At 37.8% G+C, this 16269-nt stretch overlaps 1 protein-coding gene across 3 annotated transcripts in view; it reads right to left on the reverse strand.

Annotated features, from left to right (window-relative positions):
• The window catches only part of tax1bp1b (Tax1 (human T-cell leukemia virus type I) binding protein 1b), a 29123-nt gene extending 13128 nt beyond the window's left edge, over nucleotides 1-15995 (reverse strand). For 2 of the 3 annotated variants that reach the window (XM_065261336.2, XM_065261334.2), the window contains exons 1-11: nucleotides 15837-15995; nucleotides 13668-13864; nucleotides 6406-6508; nucleotides 5725-5915; nucleotides 5486-5644; nucleotides 3976-4124; nucleotides 3692-3782; nucleotides 2913-3098; nucleotides 1055-1306; nucleotides 514-672; nucleotides 342-411 (exon numbers count right to left, since the gene is read on the reverse strand). In XM_065261336.2, the coding sequence (XP_065117408.1) occupies nucleotides 342-411; nucleotides 514-672; nucleotides 1055-1306; nucleotides 2913-3098; nucleotides 3692-3782; nucleotides 3976-4124; nucleotides 5486-5644; nucleotides 5725-5915; nucleotides 6406-6508; nucleotides 13668-13844 (1537 nt within the window). In that variant the 5' untranslated portion in view covers nucleotides 13845-13864; nucleotides 15837-15995. The remainder of the gene's footprint in view (nucleotides 1-341; nucleotides 412-513; nucleotides 673-1054; nucleotides 1307-2912; nucleotides 3099-3691; nucleotides 3783-3975; nucleotides 4125-5485; nucleotides 5645-5724; nucleotides 5916-6405; nucleotides 6509-13667; nucleotides 13865-15836) is intronic. The other variant, XM_065261335.2, reaches the window with a different exon arrangement.
• Between the last annotated feature and the right edge of the window lie 274 nt (nucleotides 15996-16269).

Raw genomic sequence — 16269 nt, forward strand, 5'->3', positions numbered from 1 at the left:
TCACAATAATGAAGTAATGTAACCGCAGATACCAAAAAAAGCCACACAATAATCCCGCAAAGCTGCTGTCTGTCAATCTTGACAGACAACATTGAGCAAAATAATGGAAAATAAACAGATGAACCCTGACCAATTACATGAGAGTTTAACAAAGTCTGGTTCGTTTGGAAATATTGCCTTGTGAATGCAAACCGAACCAAGATGAAATTGCAACACTACGTCAAAAAAATCGGATATAGTCAACCAATCGGTACTGGGCATAAAGATCTGCAGTATAAAATCCAGCCTTTATGTTAAATTTGTGACACAGAAGGTTTTGGTATTGGCAAATATGATTTTACCTGGTGCTGATGCCTCTGGACTTGCAGACAAAGGACCACTTGCTGATTCAGAACCTGGACTTCTCTTCACCTGTGACACAAAACAAGGGTTCGAGTTCAACAACACAATATTGTCTGGGTGGTACAGCTATATGGTTGCAAAGTGCTGTTTAAAAAAATCTTATTGACTCACTCCTTGCAGCTCAGAAAACTTGATCACTTGTTTCTGTAGCTTTTGGCATTCCTTATATTTGTCTTTGTAGTGTTCGGCGGCCATCTGCAGCCTAAGCCGTAAATCTTCAACCTCTCTCTGCAATTCTGCTACAGCGGACACTTCTGACTCTTTACACTGCTGTGAGACAAATAATTTATTCATTACTTGTATGGGTTTAGGAGACAAGCACTTTTTCACACAGGGCCATGTGGGTTTGGATTTAGTTTTCCCTTTATAATAAAAACCTTCATTACAAAACTACATGTTATGTTATCTTTAATTAATATTTACATTTGTTTCATGATCTTAAAGTGTGACAAACATGCAAAAACATAAAAATCAGGAAGGGGGCCATTAATTTTTTACACCATTGTGTTGTGTGATCTGGGCTCTGTTTCCTGAACAGTGTGGGCTTTTCTTGACTGAGAAATACTGGACTGGTGTTAATGTAATAAATGTAATCCCAGTCTGGCCATTATTCTATAAACAAGGTACGTCATTTAGATGAGCATCTCTTAACCTCTTCCTGCTTGGCTGCGTTTTTCATCTCCTCCAACTGCTTTTCCAGACGGCTACATTCAGCCCGTGCTTCCGTTTGTCCATTCTTTAAAGACTCCACTTCCAGACGGACCCGATAGAGCTCTGCCATCCCTCTGTCGCGGGCGTTGGACGAGTCACGCAGCTCAGCCGACAGCATGTTCACCTGCTGATGCGTGGCCTGCAACTGCTCCTCTTTCTGCCTCAGTTGTTCTTTAAGAGCCTTACTTTCCCCCTGACAAAGACATCATGATAAACAAACACTACTTAGAGTTTAAGTAAACATAGCCAAATAGACGCTTATGTAACCTCATGCAAATTAAAAAAGACAAGCAAATACAACAGCAATTATTAACCCATTCAGAACAATGGGTTTGTTAAACTTATCAGCCATTAGTTTTGAAATTCATAACTGACATCCTGGCGTGAGACGTGATGAAAGTCGGAAAAGTGCGTTGCTGCAGGCAGCCAAAATTAATCTGTATAGCTGTTAAAGGAAAATGCCATCGTTTTCAATTTTTTACTATATTCTTACCTCAACTTAGATTAATTAATAAATACCTATCTTTTTTCAATGCGTGCACTTCATCTATGTACGGCGCGTTGTTAATATGTTAGCATTTAGCCTAGCCTCATTCATTCCTTAGGATCCAAACAGGGATGAATTTAGAAGCCATCAAACACATGAGTAGTTACATGAGTAAGTATGGTAGCACAAAAAAAAAACGTGGATAAAACGTGGATAAAAATGAGAACTATATTGTATGACGGAAAAGCACTTAGTTTGCAGCACCTCGACCTCAGCACACAGTAACTACTTAAAAAAATCGCCACGTTTTATTTTGTGCCACCATACTTACTCGTGTAACTACTCATGTAACAGTCTTTAAATAGGGAAAACATGGAAGTGTTTGGTGGCTTCTAAATTCATCCCTGTTTGGATCCTAAGGACGGAATGGGGCTAGGCTAAATTAAGTGCACGCATTAAAAAAAACATAGGTATTTATTAATTCATCAAGTTAGGGTAAGAACATAGTAAAATATTGAAAAACGGTGGCGTTTTCCTTTAAAGGTGGTGTGTGTACATTTTTGCAATTGTAAATCCCTCAATTTTTAAACGCATATGGTAGCCACCGCAAGATAAACATGTCGTCGTCTGAGACAACATAGGGACGAAACACGATCTATAGAGCAGCTTGTGCATTTAGGGCTACTGTAGAAACATGACGGTGACTTCCATAGAAGTGGTGTATGTAGATAAAAACGTCTCAATTTAGATTAATAAAAACAATACAGTTGATTATGTAAGGTCTTTATACACCACTGATAATATAGTCATGTATATAATATTGCATTTTTATCAAGAGATCCTTCTCAAAGTTACACAATGCACCTTTAAAAACAAGCAGGTGTAGCACTGATGATCCGTGTTTGTAGTTGGTTGCGGTATGTGCACTATTTAGGGCGCTAATCTCATTTTAACCGGATAAAAATATGCACGGTCACTTATGTAGCCTAAACAACAGAAGAGAGTGGTGTCATAGATAACAAATGGTCGATTTATACGCTCTCATTAGTGACTACTACTACTTTAATGGTAGTAGTTATGCACTTGTGACAAAATGTGCTCACAAAATGTGTATGAGCAGTTGAATATGAGTGAAAACTAAAAGCTGTGATATCGCGCTTGTTTTCAGATTACAAATTTGTGACTAGATGCTGTGAGAAAGAGCTTCGCCCGTCACAAATGTGTGACTGTATGCCTCAAGCAGATCATGTGAAAGGCTTTTTCTCAAGGTCATTTAAAAGGACATAAAAGATGGGGGGGGGGGTGTTTGTACCGAGGGAGAACTGTTGGCCAGTAGTTGGCGGTGCTGTTTGTCTTTCTCTGCCAGGAAGGCTTTGACTCTACTGAGCTCCTCCTTCAGCTGAGCAATGGTGTTCTCCTTATTCACATCCACAGACTTCAGCATCTGCAGCTCGGTACTAAGCTTAGTGTTCTCCAGCTCCCGGTTCTTCAGGTGTATCTGTACCAAACACAGATAAATTCACGTTTAATTCGAATTAAGTCTTTCTCTTTCTGCAGTAACCTGAGCATATGGCACATAAAACCAGCAGTGCACACAAGCGAGCCCGAATCCTGGACGAGCCCCCAATTATCTCCACACATTTCTACAAAGAGGTGTATTTCCTGGTGAGGAAGTATGCAAGCTAAACCTAATTATAATGCAGCAGTAACAGAGCAGCCAATCTGCTCCACCCCCACCCTTCTCTTTCTCTGCCCCAGGCAGCTGCTATGAAGTGTGGGACGACTGCGTTTCCGTGGCTACAGTAGAGCGTTACCGCCCAGTTCCTGTGCACGCCACAAGAAAGAAGGATAGAGAGTGAGATGGATGGAGTGAGTGATGAAGAGTTACACAGTGCGAGTTAACGTAATTAGGAAAAAACAACTGTTGCGTAGATTCAAAGAGGGTTTGTATTTAACGCATTCAGTGACAAATACAGAACCCTTTTGTAAGAGAAATACGTTGTTTGTGCGTAAATTAAACGGATAATAAAATAAATAAATAAATATCTATAGATTCATGTTCTTTGGAAATCAAAAAATGAGTATCATTACCTTATAGAGCTCCTTTTCATCCTTCTCATTCTTCAGCTGACACTCAAGAGCCTCTTTCTCTAAAGTTAACTTCTTCACTCGATCCTTTAGGCTGTTAAATCAAAGCTGATATCAATTATTCAAAAACAATGAATATATCCAGAAAGCAAAGACATTATAGTGCCTTATTATCTAATGTAATTTAAAGAGATGTCGAGAACTGTGTAAAGACCAGTTGCAGGGTTTACTACTGTAACCAAATGGTTTGTTTGTGGCTTTATTGTAATTATGGTAAGAAATCACACCAGTCTAGTTCAGTCTCCTTCTGCAGGCCTTTCTGGGTGACTCCAATCAGATCCTCCTCTAACTGCAGCAGTCGGGCAGTACTTTCCTCCATTCTCCTTTTCACCTCCTCTCTCTCCTCCTGTAAGCTCTGTACTGAGAGCTGCAACTCCTGTTTACACGTAAATAGATTGAGAAATACACATGAGCAAAAGCACAGCTAATCTTTGGCATCAGGGAGAATGGAAGCTGCAGGGTTTTGAGTTTGGATTGCGTGTGGTCTCTAAAAATCAGCCCACATGAAAGCAGGTCTCCGCATTTCACTCCGGTTTCTTCTGCAGTACCATTTCTTCATGTGCAGAATTTTGAGAATTATTTAACAGCATATAAAACATCATATAAAAGGGCAGTCATAAAATTAACAGCCAGAAATGTGTGTGCTTGTTTTCATCTTTAAACCAACTCTGCCTCAGCGTTGATACATTTATATGTAATGAAAACTGACACTTAAAACGCAACAAATGGCTAAGGACAGTCATGCATGCAATTTATTGTTATTATATTTTATGCATTTTGTTTTGTAGAGCCCCTAAAAAAAGACTTACTAGGGGGTGCCGACAAGCCTGAGAGCAGTATATTTTTACATTTTATTTGTCTATTATTGCATAAGATATATATTTACCCAATCAAATCCACGTACTTAACGTGGGTTAGGAAAATACTAATATAATAAGTCATAAGTAGCACAGGTATATTTGTAGTAATTATGGGTGGGCGATAAACCGGTAGAAATTAGTCAAACGGTAGAGAGTTTGGACTATCGTAGATTGAACAAATCTTTTAAGTGAACAAATCGTTCTTGTTCACATAATCAATTGAATCATATTTCTCGTACACTGAAATTCCTACCCCAATAGCAGTGAGGTGCTATTAGCAGCGCATATGCACAGATCAGTGAACCGGTTAACTCTGTAAACCGTTTCATTCTGTCTAAGAAGGATTAAAGGGATAGTTCACTTTAAAATGAAAATTCTGTCATCATTTACTCATCCTCATGTTGTTGTAAACCTGTATGAATTTCTTTATTCTGATGAACACAAAAGAAGATATTTTGAGAAATGATGGTAAACACACAGCAGTAGGTGACCATAGACTTCCATAGTAGGAATAAAAAATCTGATGGAATTTAATGGGTACTGTCAACTGTGTGCTTACCATCATTTATCAAAATATTTTCCTAGTCATTTATCACAATACTTCCAATTTTTTCCAACTATGGAAGTCAATGGTCACTATCTGCTGTGTGTTTACCATCATTTCTCAAAATATCTTCTTTTGTGTTCATCAGAATAAAGAAACTCATCCCTAGTAGCAATAGCAAAAAATAAAAAATAAACCACTGTATGGGTCAAAGTGATTGATTTTTTGTAAGGCCAAAAATCATTAGGGTATTAAGATCATGATCTATTTTGGACTTTGAAAAAGCAAAGATAATTCTTAAATTTCTCTCACAGAACTTTATTTCTTTCTCACCTGCACATCTTTCCTGAGCTGTGCGCAGCTCTCTCGCTCCAGCTCAAATTCTTTCTGTAAACTGTCCTTCTCTTCGATCAGTTCGTCTCTCTCTTTCTGCAGCAGGTCCAGGTTCTCCAAGAGCTCCTTCCTCTCCTGCTGAATTTGCTCCATTTTTTGCTGGAAAAGAAGGAAAATAAATGCGATATGGCATGGTACAAAATTAACTTCGTCTGTATTGCTGTGTTTGATACCCTTACCTCCAGGTAACTGGCCTTGGTTGTGACCACTAGGATATCCGAACCACCTTCATCCTCCATTGTAAGCAGTTCTTCTTCTGTGGGGCTGTTTGCACGGAACTGGAATGGAGTGCTGGCCCCGCGGATCTCCCCCTTATGTGTGACATAACAGAACTGATAGAACTCACCATCGTCGTTCGGCACGTAGTAGCCTGCACAATTCCCAAAAAATGAAAGATTTAGATATCAACTGTGGTTCTAAAAGCTTAAGAGTCTTATGATATAATTATGAGATTAGGAGCATCAAAGTTTGATTTTATTCCTTGCCATGACCTTACTCAGTCAATATTAAAGATATCGAGGTTATATTTCACAAAATTTTCTTTTACGTTATGCAAGACGATTTTATGTCAAAAACAACAAATCACAAAGAAATGTCTTAAGCTGGATTTTCATGAACAGGTTCACATAGAATTCAGATCCATTCAAAAACATCCATAGACAGCCTCACATAAATTCCCCTATGAAAAATTGGCCCGTCAACACTTTAGCTGTCTAATAGAGGCCATAGTGCTTTCTATTTTATTGTATCCATCATTGCATATAAAAAATCCTAAATACTCCTCAGAGAGGCCTTCTCTCTGGCAGTGTTCACTGTCAAAAATGGGTTTTACATAATCATTTATAAAAATGTTATTTTACCTTGGAAGACCACAGATCGGTTGACTGTGGTTCCTTCAGTGTAGTTTTCTGGAAGAGGTGACCACAGGAACGTGTAGTAGTCACGAGCTGTGCTCCAGCCAACCTGTGAGGAAGAGAGAGACTTATTTGCCTTCGCTTGACAGAAATGTTTCTAAAAACCTTCTGATCTAAAGGGATACGTTTAATATTTGTAATTAGTTTTGCAGACAAAAATATAATTGTCCCAACAAATTAATATCATTACAAACTACATTTTGGATGACTTGGATCCCAAAAAAGCAGCCAAAAATAGCTCAAAATAGATGTGGATTCCTTCAATGTTGTTTTAAAAGTTTCTCATGACAATGAGACTTCAAGAGGTGCTAGATTAAGGCCTAAAGTTAAATTTAGCAAATTCTGGGCAAATGGTGACTATACAGAAGATGATAAAATATAACATCATCGTTTTGATTTATTTGACATCTTTTTTGACACAAAATTTTAAGTTAAGTTTGTGTTAATCCATCATTTTGATAAGTTTACTGTTATTTTTAAATGTGGAAACAAAGAATGAGAGACCCTAAAATGTTTTATGTACCAAAAGCAATATACTAAAACAGACATTCTGGATTTTGAAAGGGTGCAGGACTGCATTGAAAAACGGCATCGCTAACAAGAAAACATTAAAATAAGGGTTCCCACACCTTAGTTAACTTCAAATTCAAGGACCTTTCAAGGACTTTCCAGGTCCAATAATATGTACAATATGTTGCTAGGTGCTTATGTGGCTGTCTCACATGCACAGACTAATAGAAAGACTGTAAATGCTATGTCATTGTTGGACTCGCTCATTTTCATGTTGCACATTATGTATTTTCCCATCCCCACAACGTCCAGCAGAATGTCTCTGGGAATAAGATGGGGGTGTAAGAAAACACGGACTGCTGTGTTTACAGGGCTAAAGTGAAACTCAGCCTGGCTGCCACGTGTTTCTCGCCAAAGCCTCATCAATATGTTCGGTTGAGGGAGCCCGGCTACAACTCAGCCTTAACAGGAAGAAGAAAATAGGTGAAAATTTTATACATACTTCAGAATGGAAACCGAAATGTAATTATATGAATTTTATGTGTTGTTAACTGATGGCTGATGAGGGGGGAGTACAGAAAATACATCCATAATTTCAGCCTTCTGTCATAAAACTGTCAAACAAAATCAGACTCACATCAGGCTGGCTGCGTTTCCTGAAGTACGCATGCACAGATGCTTTACAAGCCTACTACCTGCTATTGGCATATTAGGGGGAAATCAATGGCATCCTGGAAGTGACGTTCGGTAACGCAAACACGTGCAGTGTGAAAATGCTAACTCACCCCAGGAACAGTTATATTATTAAAAACCAGCGTGGCATGTTGGCTAAAACCATACAGCTGTCTTCTAAGTCCACAATAACATTAGTGTTGCAGAAGTCCCCCGATTGTACAAGAAAGTTGCCTGAGGTGCTGGAGCAGTAAAGAACAGGAAGCCATTAAAGGCATGGCCCATACAGAGTGTCATTACTGCCTGGACCAAACTCCACTCATTAGAGACGTTTGGGGTGAAGGAGGGTGAAAATTAAGCCCCTGTGTGTCTCTCATTTAGGTCTGTGGAGGGAACACCAACCAAAAGGAGGAAAGATGGATGATCACCATGTAGGCATGAGGAACTACACACAAACATTTCAAAATAAGGGCAGCTGCATTTTTGATAATAATGGATCATGCACAAGTAAAATTAGACTTGACAAGTACTACTAATAATTAACTTAATATGCCGGTAAATGTTATTTATTGAATTGCTGTTTTTTTGGAGAGGCTTACTGCCAACTTTTTCTTCATTAACTGGTGCAACTCATTTTGATAATAAATGTTTTGGTTTTATAATGAATGTAATAAGAGAGCACAATATTTTTTGTCCAAACTAATTTCAGACATATTCCTTCAGATCAAAAGGCTTTTAAGATCATGAAAGATATTTAACACTTAAATGGACACTCCAATTAAAAAAAAAAAATATGCTCATTTTCCAGCTCCCCAGAGTTAAACAATTGATTTTTACAGTTTTGGAATCTATTCAGTTGATCTCCGGGTCTGAAGGTACTTTTAGCATAGCTTAGCACAATCCATTGAATCTGATTAGACCATTAGCATCACACTCAAAAATAACCAAAGAGTTTCAATATTTTTCATATTTAAACTTGCCTCTTCTGTAGCTACATCGTGTAAGACTTACAGAAAATCCAAAGTTGTGATTTTCTACGCCGATATGGCTAGAAACTATACTCTCATTCCGGCGTAATAAAAGAATTTGCGCAATGATATTACGCAGCGCCCGAAAATAGGCCCTTGGTTACTTTCGATAGGAGGGGACTATTATCAGGCACTGGAGTGTCCCTTTAACTTTTGAATGATGGTGCATATCAAATATGGGTTAAAAAAAGTATGGTAGAATAATAGCATAAGATCAACAAAATAGCAAAAACTGAAAAACTATGATCGTTTGTTTATAGTTGGTGCCTAATATTTTGTATTTTTGACATTTATATATTTTAAGTTTTCCACATAATGCTTTATCTGGAAAAATAAATTATTTCCAAAGAGAAAAAGAGAAAATCTTCATGTGAAAATGTAGAAACCCAATTCTCTGATTCGTGACACACTGACTTGGCCCATGACTCTCTATGTGTTGGCTAGATGCAGCATTTGGTATGGCGGAGCTATATATCAGACTCCAGTACAGGGAGCAACTCCTACTCTGACAGGATAATTATAAAGCAGTGTTCACCTTCACCACAGTGAGTCTGACGGCGTGTTCTGACAATTCAAACATGACGTTCACAGCTTTTTCAACTAGACTCTCTGTAACCATTCCAACTTCAAAGAGCCACAGGCAGCATGCCTGCTCCAACAAGAAACAATAGCAAAAGCGCAAATCAGATTCTGCTGAGTCCATTTCTCATTCAGAGCCTTTAAAATCCCCTACACTTGAGATTCGGTTGATTGGTAGTCTGATGTCAGCACCCTGGCTAAAATAAAAGGAGGGGAAGTTTTTAATATAGGGGTATATAACTACAGATTTATTTGATTCTAAATTACACTATATTACAGTTATTACTACATTTTCGATTAAGGCAACATATTTGCTTTCATCCGAGGACTGCTTTGGTTCAGGTAGGATCAATGAATCTCCTGAACACTAGGTGGCAATAATACCCTTGTGACTACCTGCCTCTAGAGAAGACCTCCGGGCAAGTGACTCATGGAACAGGTCTTGCAATTTTCTGGTGTTTGGCACGACTGCCTTTTGTCTGTCAACAGAGACAGAGCCATGTCAAAATTTATGATCTCGTGCCCTTCATCGCTCCAGGTTATTCTGTATCTCTGGGTGCAGACAAATATGCGTCAGTCCTTCAATTCTGTTTGAAAGGACATGCCTTTCCTCTAGGGTTTTACAAAGGCAGTGTCAAACAAATAGTACAGCATACTACATGACCATAAAGTAAATAAGTTATTCAATCATAATTTAGAGCAGTGGTGGGTTGCCCAAACAAAGTCTGCGAGTTGCTTGCCAAAGCACATTCTGCTAACAGCCTCAATTTTAATATTTATTTATACTTTTTTGGCTTCTTTTATTCTTGTTTGACATTTTAAACAATGATAAACATATCAACAAGTAAAATAAAAAAGTTTTGGGTAGACTATATCAAAAAAGTAGCCCTCCAGCCCTGTTTTATTTATTGTGGTAGCCCTTGCTCATTAAAAGGTTGGAGACCCCTGGTTTAGAGCATTAACAAAAATCCCAAACTGATCATATAGTGAGGTGGTTAACATAAGTAAAAAGGTAGTTTACCTTTGTAAATTGATTTTGTTTTCTCTGGAGCTGTCAGCCTCGGGTAGCTAGACCTTTGACCATTAAAATAGTCTGCTTTACACTTAAGCTTATTCTAGCCAAGAACCACCCACATAGACATGAATGGGCCAATTAACTGACATGTAATGTTTCCAAACAAAAAAATGTAATGGGGTGGGTAAGTATGAAATTATATAGGATTGTAATAAACTGATGTAGTTAATAATCTGTTTACTAAAATGCTATTTTTAAATAAATTATGTCATAGACCTTGATAAATAAATTAAAAAGAAAGTAGAAAGGAAATGGTGTTTTCAGCCAGCTTTGAGTGCGATTTAAACCAGACGGTCCGTTGACTATGGCGATATTAACCTAGATCCAAAGATTTAAGTTGTACCCCTTTCTCACAGAGGTTCTGTCCCTTTTAATCTTTAATCAAGAACATTTACCGCAACGTGATAGAGCTGCTGAGAACCAGAAGCCTTCCTGACAATCGACCATAAAACTTCTTCATCAAACTAAGTCTAGCACACACTTTGATCTGTTCAGATGAAAACCCTGACAGTGACTGCTCCCCCTCCAGCACACCTACAGCAGCTCTGTTTCTGACAGTGAGAGGTTCTCTTTTATTTCATCTCACGGTGCAGTCCACATCCATAACATTGAGTTTTATGTTCGCTCACCCAGTGGTAGCTGGGGAACTCCAGAAAACAGAACGAGCCAACACACTCCACTTATACTGCCAACCCACGTATTTCATTCCCGCGCACGCCGTCATGACCACACTCGCACTCCTCTGTGTGCCAGCACGACGTACCGATTGTGCCAACGCGGTGGAATTTTGAAAGTACCAGCGGGTTGTAATATTTTATATAGTTAGGTGTTTTTCTCTGGTAAGATCTTTTACAAATGCTTAAGCCACATTCTGTTATACAAGCCAGCGTTAAATGTCCATGCCCACTTGATTAAAACCTTGTAAGCGCACAAACTGTTGTGACTGAGATTTTCCTGGATATGATTCACCGTTTTCCCGGATAACATGTACAAGACATACTTACCACATCAGTTTAAGGAAGCTTAACACATTTAAAAATACATCTCTTAATGAGCTCTCCATAAAAACATCTGCCTCAAAACTCATAGCAGGCGATCATCTTAATGAGTCAGGGGGAAAAGAGAACAGACCAAGCATCAGCCTAATTTTAGTATCTAATGCCCATAATGCACAGACATTTAGATTACCCTGTATGAGAGTACACCTTCTAAAATTACATCTCCAACAAAAGCGGTCTCTCTGGGTGAGACCAGAATAAAATCTGTCTCTGAAAAACTTTACAGCTGGAAGCATTTAAGTGACCAGTAATAAATCCAACATAATTTATGGTAAGCACCAGTGATGGCAACTTCCCAAAATGACTAAATATGACTTGCAAACAAAAAAATGGAATCAAGACATGACGAGTGAGGTCTAAGATTAATATTTCACATGGTAGATAGGTTTATTGTTTAAGCTTTATGTACTTATTATCTTTACACTAAAGCCCGATTTATAGTCGTGCGTAAGTTCTATCCGTAGCCTGACATGCACCTCGCAAATTTTTTAACAGGGCGTCAGGTCTACGCGGACCGCAAGGGCTGTGATTGGTCCACCAGAACCCCTCCCGTCAGGTAAAAAAAACTGCATCATAGGTATTTCCGTTTGCGACGGTGAAAACAAAGAATGGCCAAGTTGAGGAGTGGTTTAACTCAAACTGCAACAAAAGACACTGTTTATTTACTTCCATCATTGCTGGTCTTCTCAAATCATACACAACAAGTTGCTGTTTCTTCTTCGTTTGTGGGTTAACTTGCCAAGCTTCTTCTTCTTTGACGGTCGCGCTGCTACTGTGGTTGTACGCGTGGATACTGCCTATCAGCCGTCTGCGCGCTTGTTTGCACATCGACACGGACGACGACACAAAAGTAATAATGAAAACCGACCTGGAACCTACGCCGTACGACCTACGCACAAATATAATGAGCCCTTTAGGGTCTGCATATTTTCAGTGTGCAGATCTGTACCGTTATCAAGATGGATTCAAATATCTTCTTGATAGCAAAACACAAACTTGGCTGAAGTCAACAATGTACTGAAATAATCAAGAAAGGAACATTAGATCAGCTATTTAGAGATCGACTTTTAAAGCTAAGTAATATGAGACAAGACCATGTTCATATTTAGGTTACCTGGAATATTCAGATGTTTCATTGAAAAGAGTTCCATGCAATGATTTAGCAGAAGATAAAAAGGTTGCTTACTGTAACGATCCAAAAAAGTCCCACCATAAATATATAATGGGACATGATATCATAATTTCTGCTAATTTTTCAGCAACTGACCCATGTGCAAGATTCATAAAATTTGTATACATTTACTGAAATGGTTTCTCATCTGGTTTTCTTGGTAGCTCAGGGGTCTCAAACTGTCGACCCATGGGCCTTTTGCAGCCTGCCCTCCCCCTCTTTGCGACCCACATCTAATGTAAAATAAAATGATTTAAACTTTAAAGGGGGCCGTTTACGTGTTGTGTCTAAAAGGTTGCGTTGCCGTAGCGTCTTCCATTGCTAAGCAACCATGAGCCAAACTTTTCGTGACAACGAAGAAAAGAAAGTATAATCGAAAAAGAGTATGGGTGTGCCCCGGCATCCTGGCCAAACTTGCCCGTTGGCCTTCTAATCATCCCCTCATACTAATTGGCTATATCACTCTGTCTCCTCTCCACTAAAAAGCTGGTGTGTGGTGGGCGTTCTGGCGCAATATGGCTGCTGTCGCATCATCCAGATGGATGCTGCACATTGGTGGTGGTTGAGGAGAATCCCCCTTTCATATGTAAAGCGCTTTGAGTGCCGCAGAAAAGCGCTATATAAATGTAACGAATTATATTATTATTATTAATTATAATCCCTCATATGCAGCTCATGTCAATCATATCACTGTCACCACGCAATCAATTAATCTGAATTTCACTAACTTATTAATATTTTCCACATATTACTATAATAGCAAATTCATCAAAACTGTAGAATAACACAAAGTGCAAGTTAATACTGTGACTGAAAAAAAAAAAATCAAAGCAACCATATTTGTTAGTTTGGTGTAAAGTTATTTAAGATAAGGTTAAGATAAGTAGATATTACTAAATGTTAAATAATAGAATTTAAACTGTACATTTACAGAAAAACTGTGTTTTATGTTAAAACAGCTCTGCGGCCCTCCTACTACAAGGTGTCAATCTCAAAAATGGCCCCAAGCAAATTTGAAATTGAGACCGCCATGTAGATGCTTTCTCTCCTTGAGAGCTGAAGACAAAATCTAAATAGCTTAAATATTAAAAATTAAAATGAAAAGTAATCATCACCTTAAATATGCCGACCCAGTCCTTTGGATGTGGTTTAATGAACTGTGTAAGGGTGTAATGGCACTCTAATGCTCCATGAGGGAGGTAACTTTTCCCCACATTTTGAAAGATGACATGAGCAAAATTGGACGTTTCCATGCCGCTGCTTGCTGCTGTCCCTTCCAGAAATAAAGCCATCCGTCTATCAACAGCTACCTCTGTAGAAAGACAAGAGAGATGAGATGAGAAGTGAAAGAGAGAAAGGACATGTTCAAAGTCTACAAGGCTGTGCAAAGCAGACTACTAATCTAGAGTCAACTACTTGAAGACTTACTAAGAAAGTATATTAGTCAAAGCCCCAGTAAAGAATTATTACCTTATTTTTGTTAAGTGTTATTTTTTACAATTATTCCAAGTTTCACTTTTGATAATTGATGTATATGCTATGGTTCCATAACCAAATAATTCAGTCGATTTGATCTGATTCTGCCTCAATTCCCTTAAGTTGCAATAGGACGATTTCTGATTACTACATCCGAGTTCTCACAGGCTGACGATAGGACGATCTCAAAATTGGGCATATAGCCCAACACTAATCCCTACACCTTTAGTTTCGATTTACTGTTGACAATATAATTATAAGAAGCCTAAACATTTTTATAGAAATATTTTATAAAGTAAAATAGAAACTAAAAATAAATCAAAATAACTATACAAGCCTATGGATTTAAAAATCATTCAAGTTTGACTAAAAAAATTCTTTGTTTTAGATTACCATTGTGATGATGACTCAGAATAACCATTCATGAGGACTAAGGCCAATGACCATACAGATGTTCTCTGAATAAACAGTCAACCCTAACCAAGGTGATAAGACACTCTGTCTATCGGTCATTTTGTAATCATCATAAATAACATAAATTTATGTACCAAATTTATTTTTTTAGTACCAGGCTTCATGATGATGTGTGTATTGACGTAGCCGGACTAAAGGGTGTGGATTTATTTACATTGTTTGTTAAATGGACTGTCTTAAGCAAAAACCAACTTCAGTGTTGGTGTATGCATGGTAAGATGCATGTACATCACATAAAGCAGGAAATGTTTCACCTTAGAGATATATTTGATAACTAGAATTCAAAAACAGCTGCGATTTACAAGAAAACCAATATTTATATTTTACACGATTACACATTTCAGCAGATAAGTGACTAAAAACTTTTGCTTATCGCAAATAAAAACTGAGAAATCCCCGTGTGTGCATTTTCGAACTTGTAAACCCCTTCATCTAGTCCAAGCAATGACGTCACATCTGACGTGTCTTTATGACTGTAACTCTAGTCATGCAAGTTATTTTTTCTGTACGTAACTTACGTTCGTAAATATTTGACTGTGGAACAAACAGTGTTACATTTATGGTGGCGATTTGATTGTAACATCTGTGAGTCTAAACTCTCTGATAATTCAAAGGTCACTGCTACCAAAAATAACATGAACTTTGTCACACCAGTTGGTCATACAAATGGAAAATGCGTTAGATATTTATCAACAGATTTATTTGTTATATGTTTGTAAAACTGTCATAATATAAATGTGCAGTAGCACGTCAGTTTTTAGATATATAACGTTATTGGTAATGTGTTTCTAGGCCAAAGTTGCTGGCACAATGAGTTATGATAAAGTTCACGTTGTAACGAGAAAAATAGACTATAGTTTTACCAATTACGTGTTATACTATACTAGATGTATTTTATATACTCACACTGTACGTGCTTTACACGGCAAGTTTTTTATCTTGCTTAGCTAATGGTGGCTATGTAGCTTACTAGCAGGCTTAGCGTATTTTAGCATTCAGGCTAAACAATAACAAACCATAATGTGACTATAATCAGATCTTACTGACTAGTGTCATTTTATCAACGTTAAACAGTCCCCAAAATACTATTTGTTTCATGGTTTGCTTTCAAACAAACACATTGGATGACATATTAAGTTAAGTTAAACAGTGAGGCCGAGAGATAAGTCCAATAGCCGTCATCCTGCTCGCGGATCAACTAACGTTATATTTCATTAAACATATAACTGAAAAGAATATCGTGTTACAATTTATAAAATGAAAATTATAATGGATATATTATACTTTTTACCATATACAGTCAGTCAACGTAAAGATAAAGACAAGTACAATACCTTATTTGCATGGTGATGCTATCGCAGAAAAACCCAGCGCTGCTATTGACGCACTTTCAGTTCCAGCACAACTACACTCCTATCTGCGCGCGTGCGCGCGTGTGTTTGGTTTCCCGGAACAACGCAGCAACAACAATACACCATGCACATCACATTTGCCACAGCATTCATTCACTCATTCTTTCATCTAGATTTTGTTTACACTCATTAGGGACATGGCCAAGGCATGATACTGACGTATAAAATTACATAGGTTATGTTCAATTACGCTTTGTGTTTATAATATATTAGAAACAACATATTTATGTGAATAAGCATTCTTTAGGATTTTTATGGAAAAATGAAAAATATAAAGGTTGTAAACTAGGGAAAAAATATTCCAAATGTTTTTGTTCATTTGTATTTGGCTTAAATATAAAACTAGAATACTTAA

This window comes from Paramisgurnus dabryanus, chromosome 13, assembly GCF_030506205.2.
Source record: "Paramisgurnus dabryanus chromosome 13, PD_genome_1.1, whole genome shotgun sequence".
Taxonomy (NCBI): domain Eukaryota; kingdom Metazoa; phylum Chordata; class Actinopteri; order Cypriniformes; family Cobitidae; genus Paramisgurnus; species Paramisgurnus dabryanus.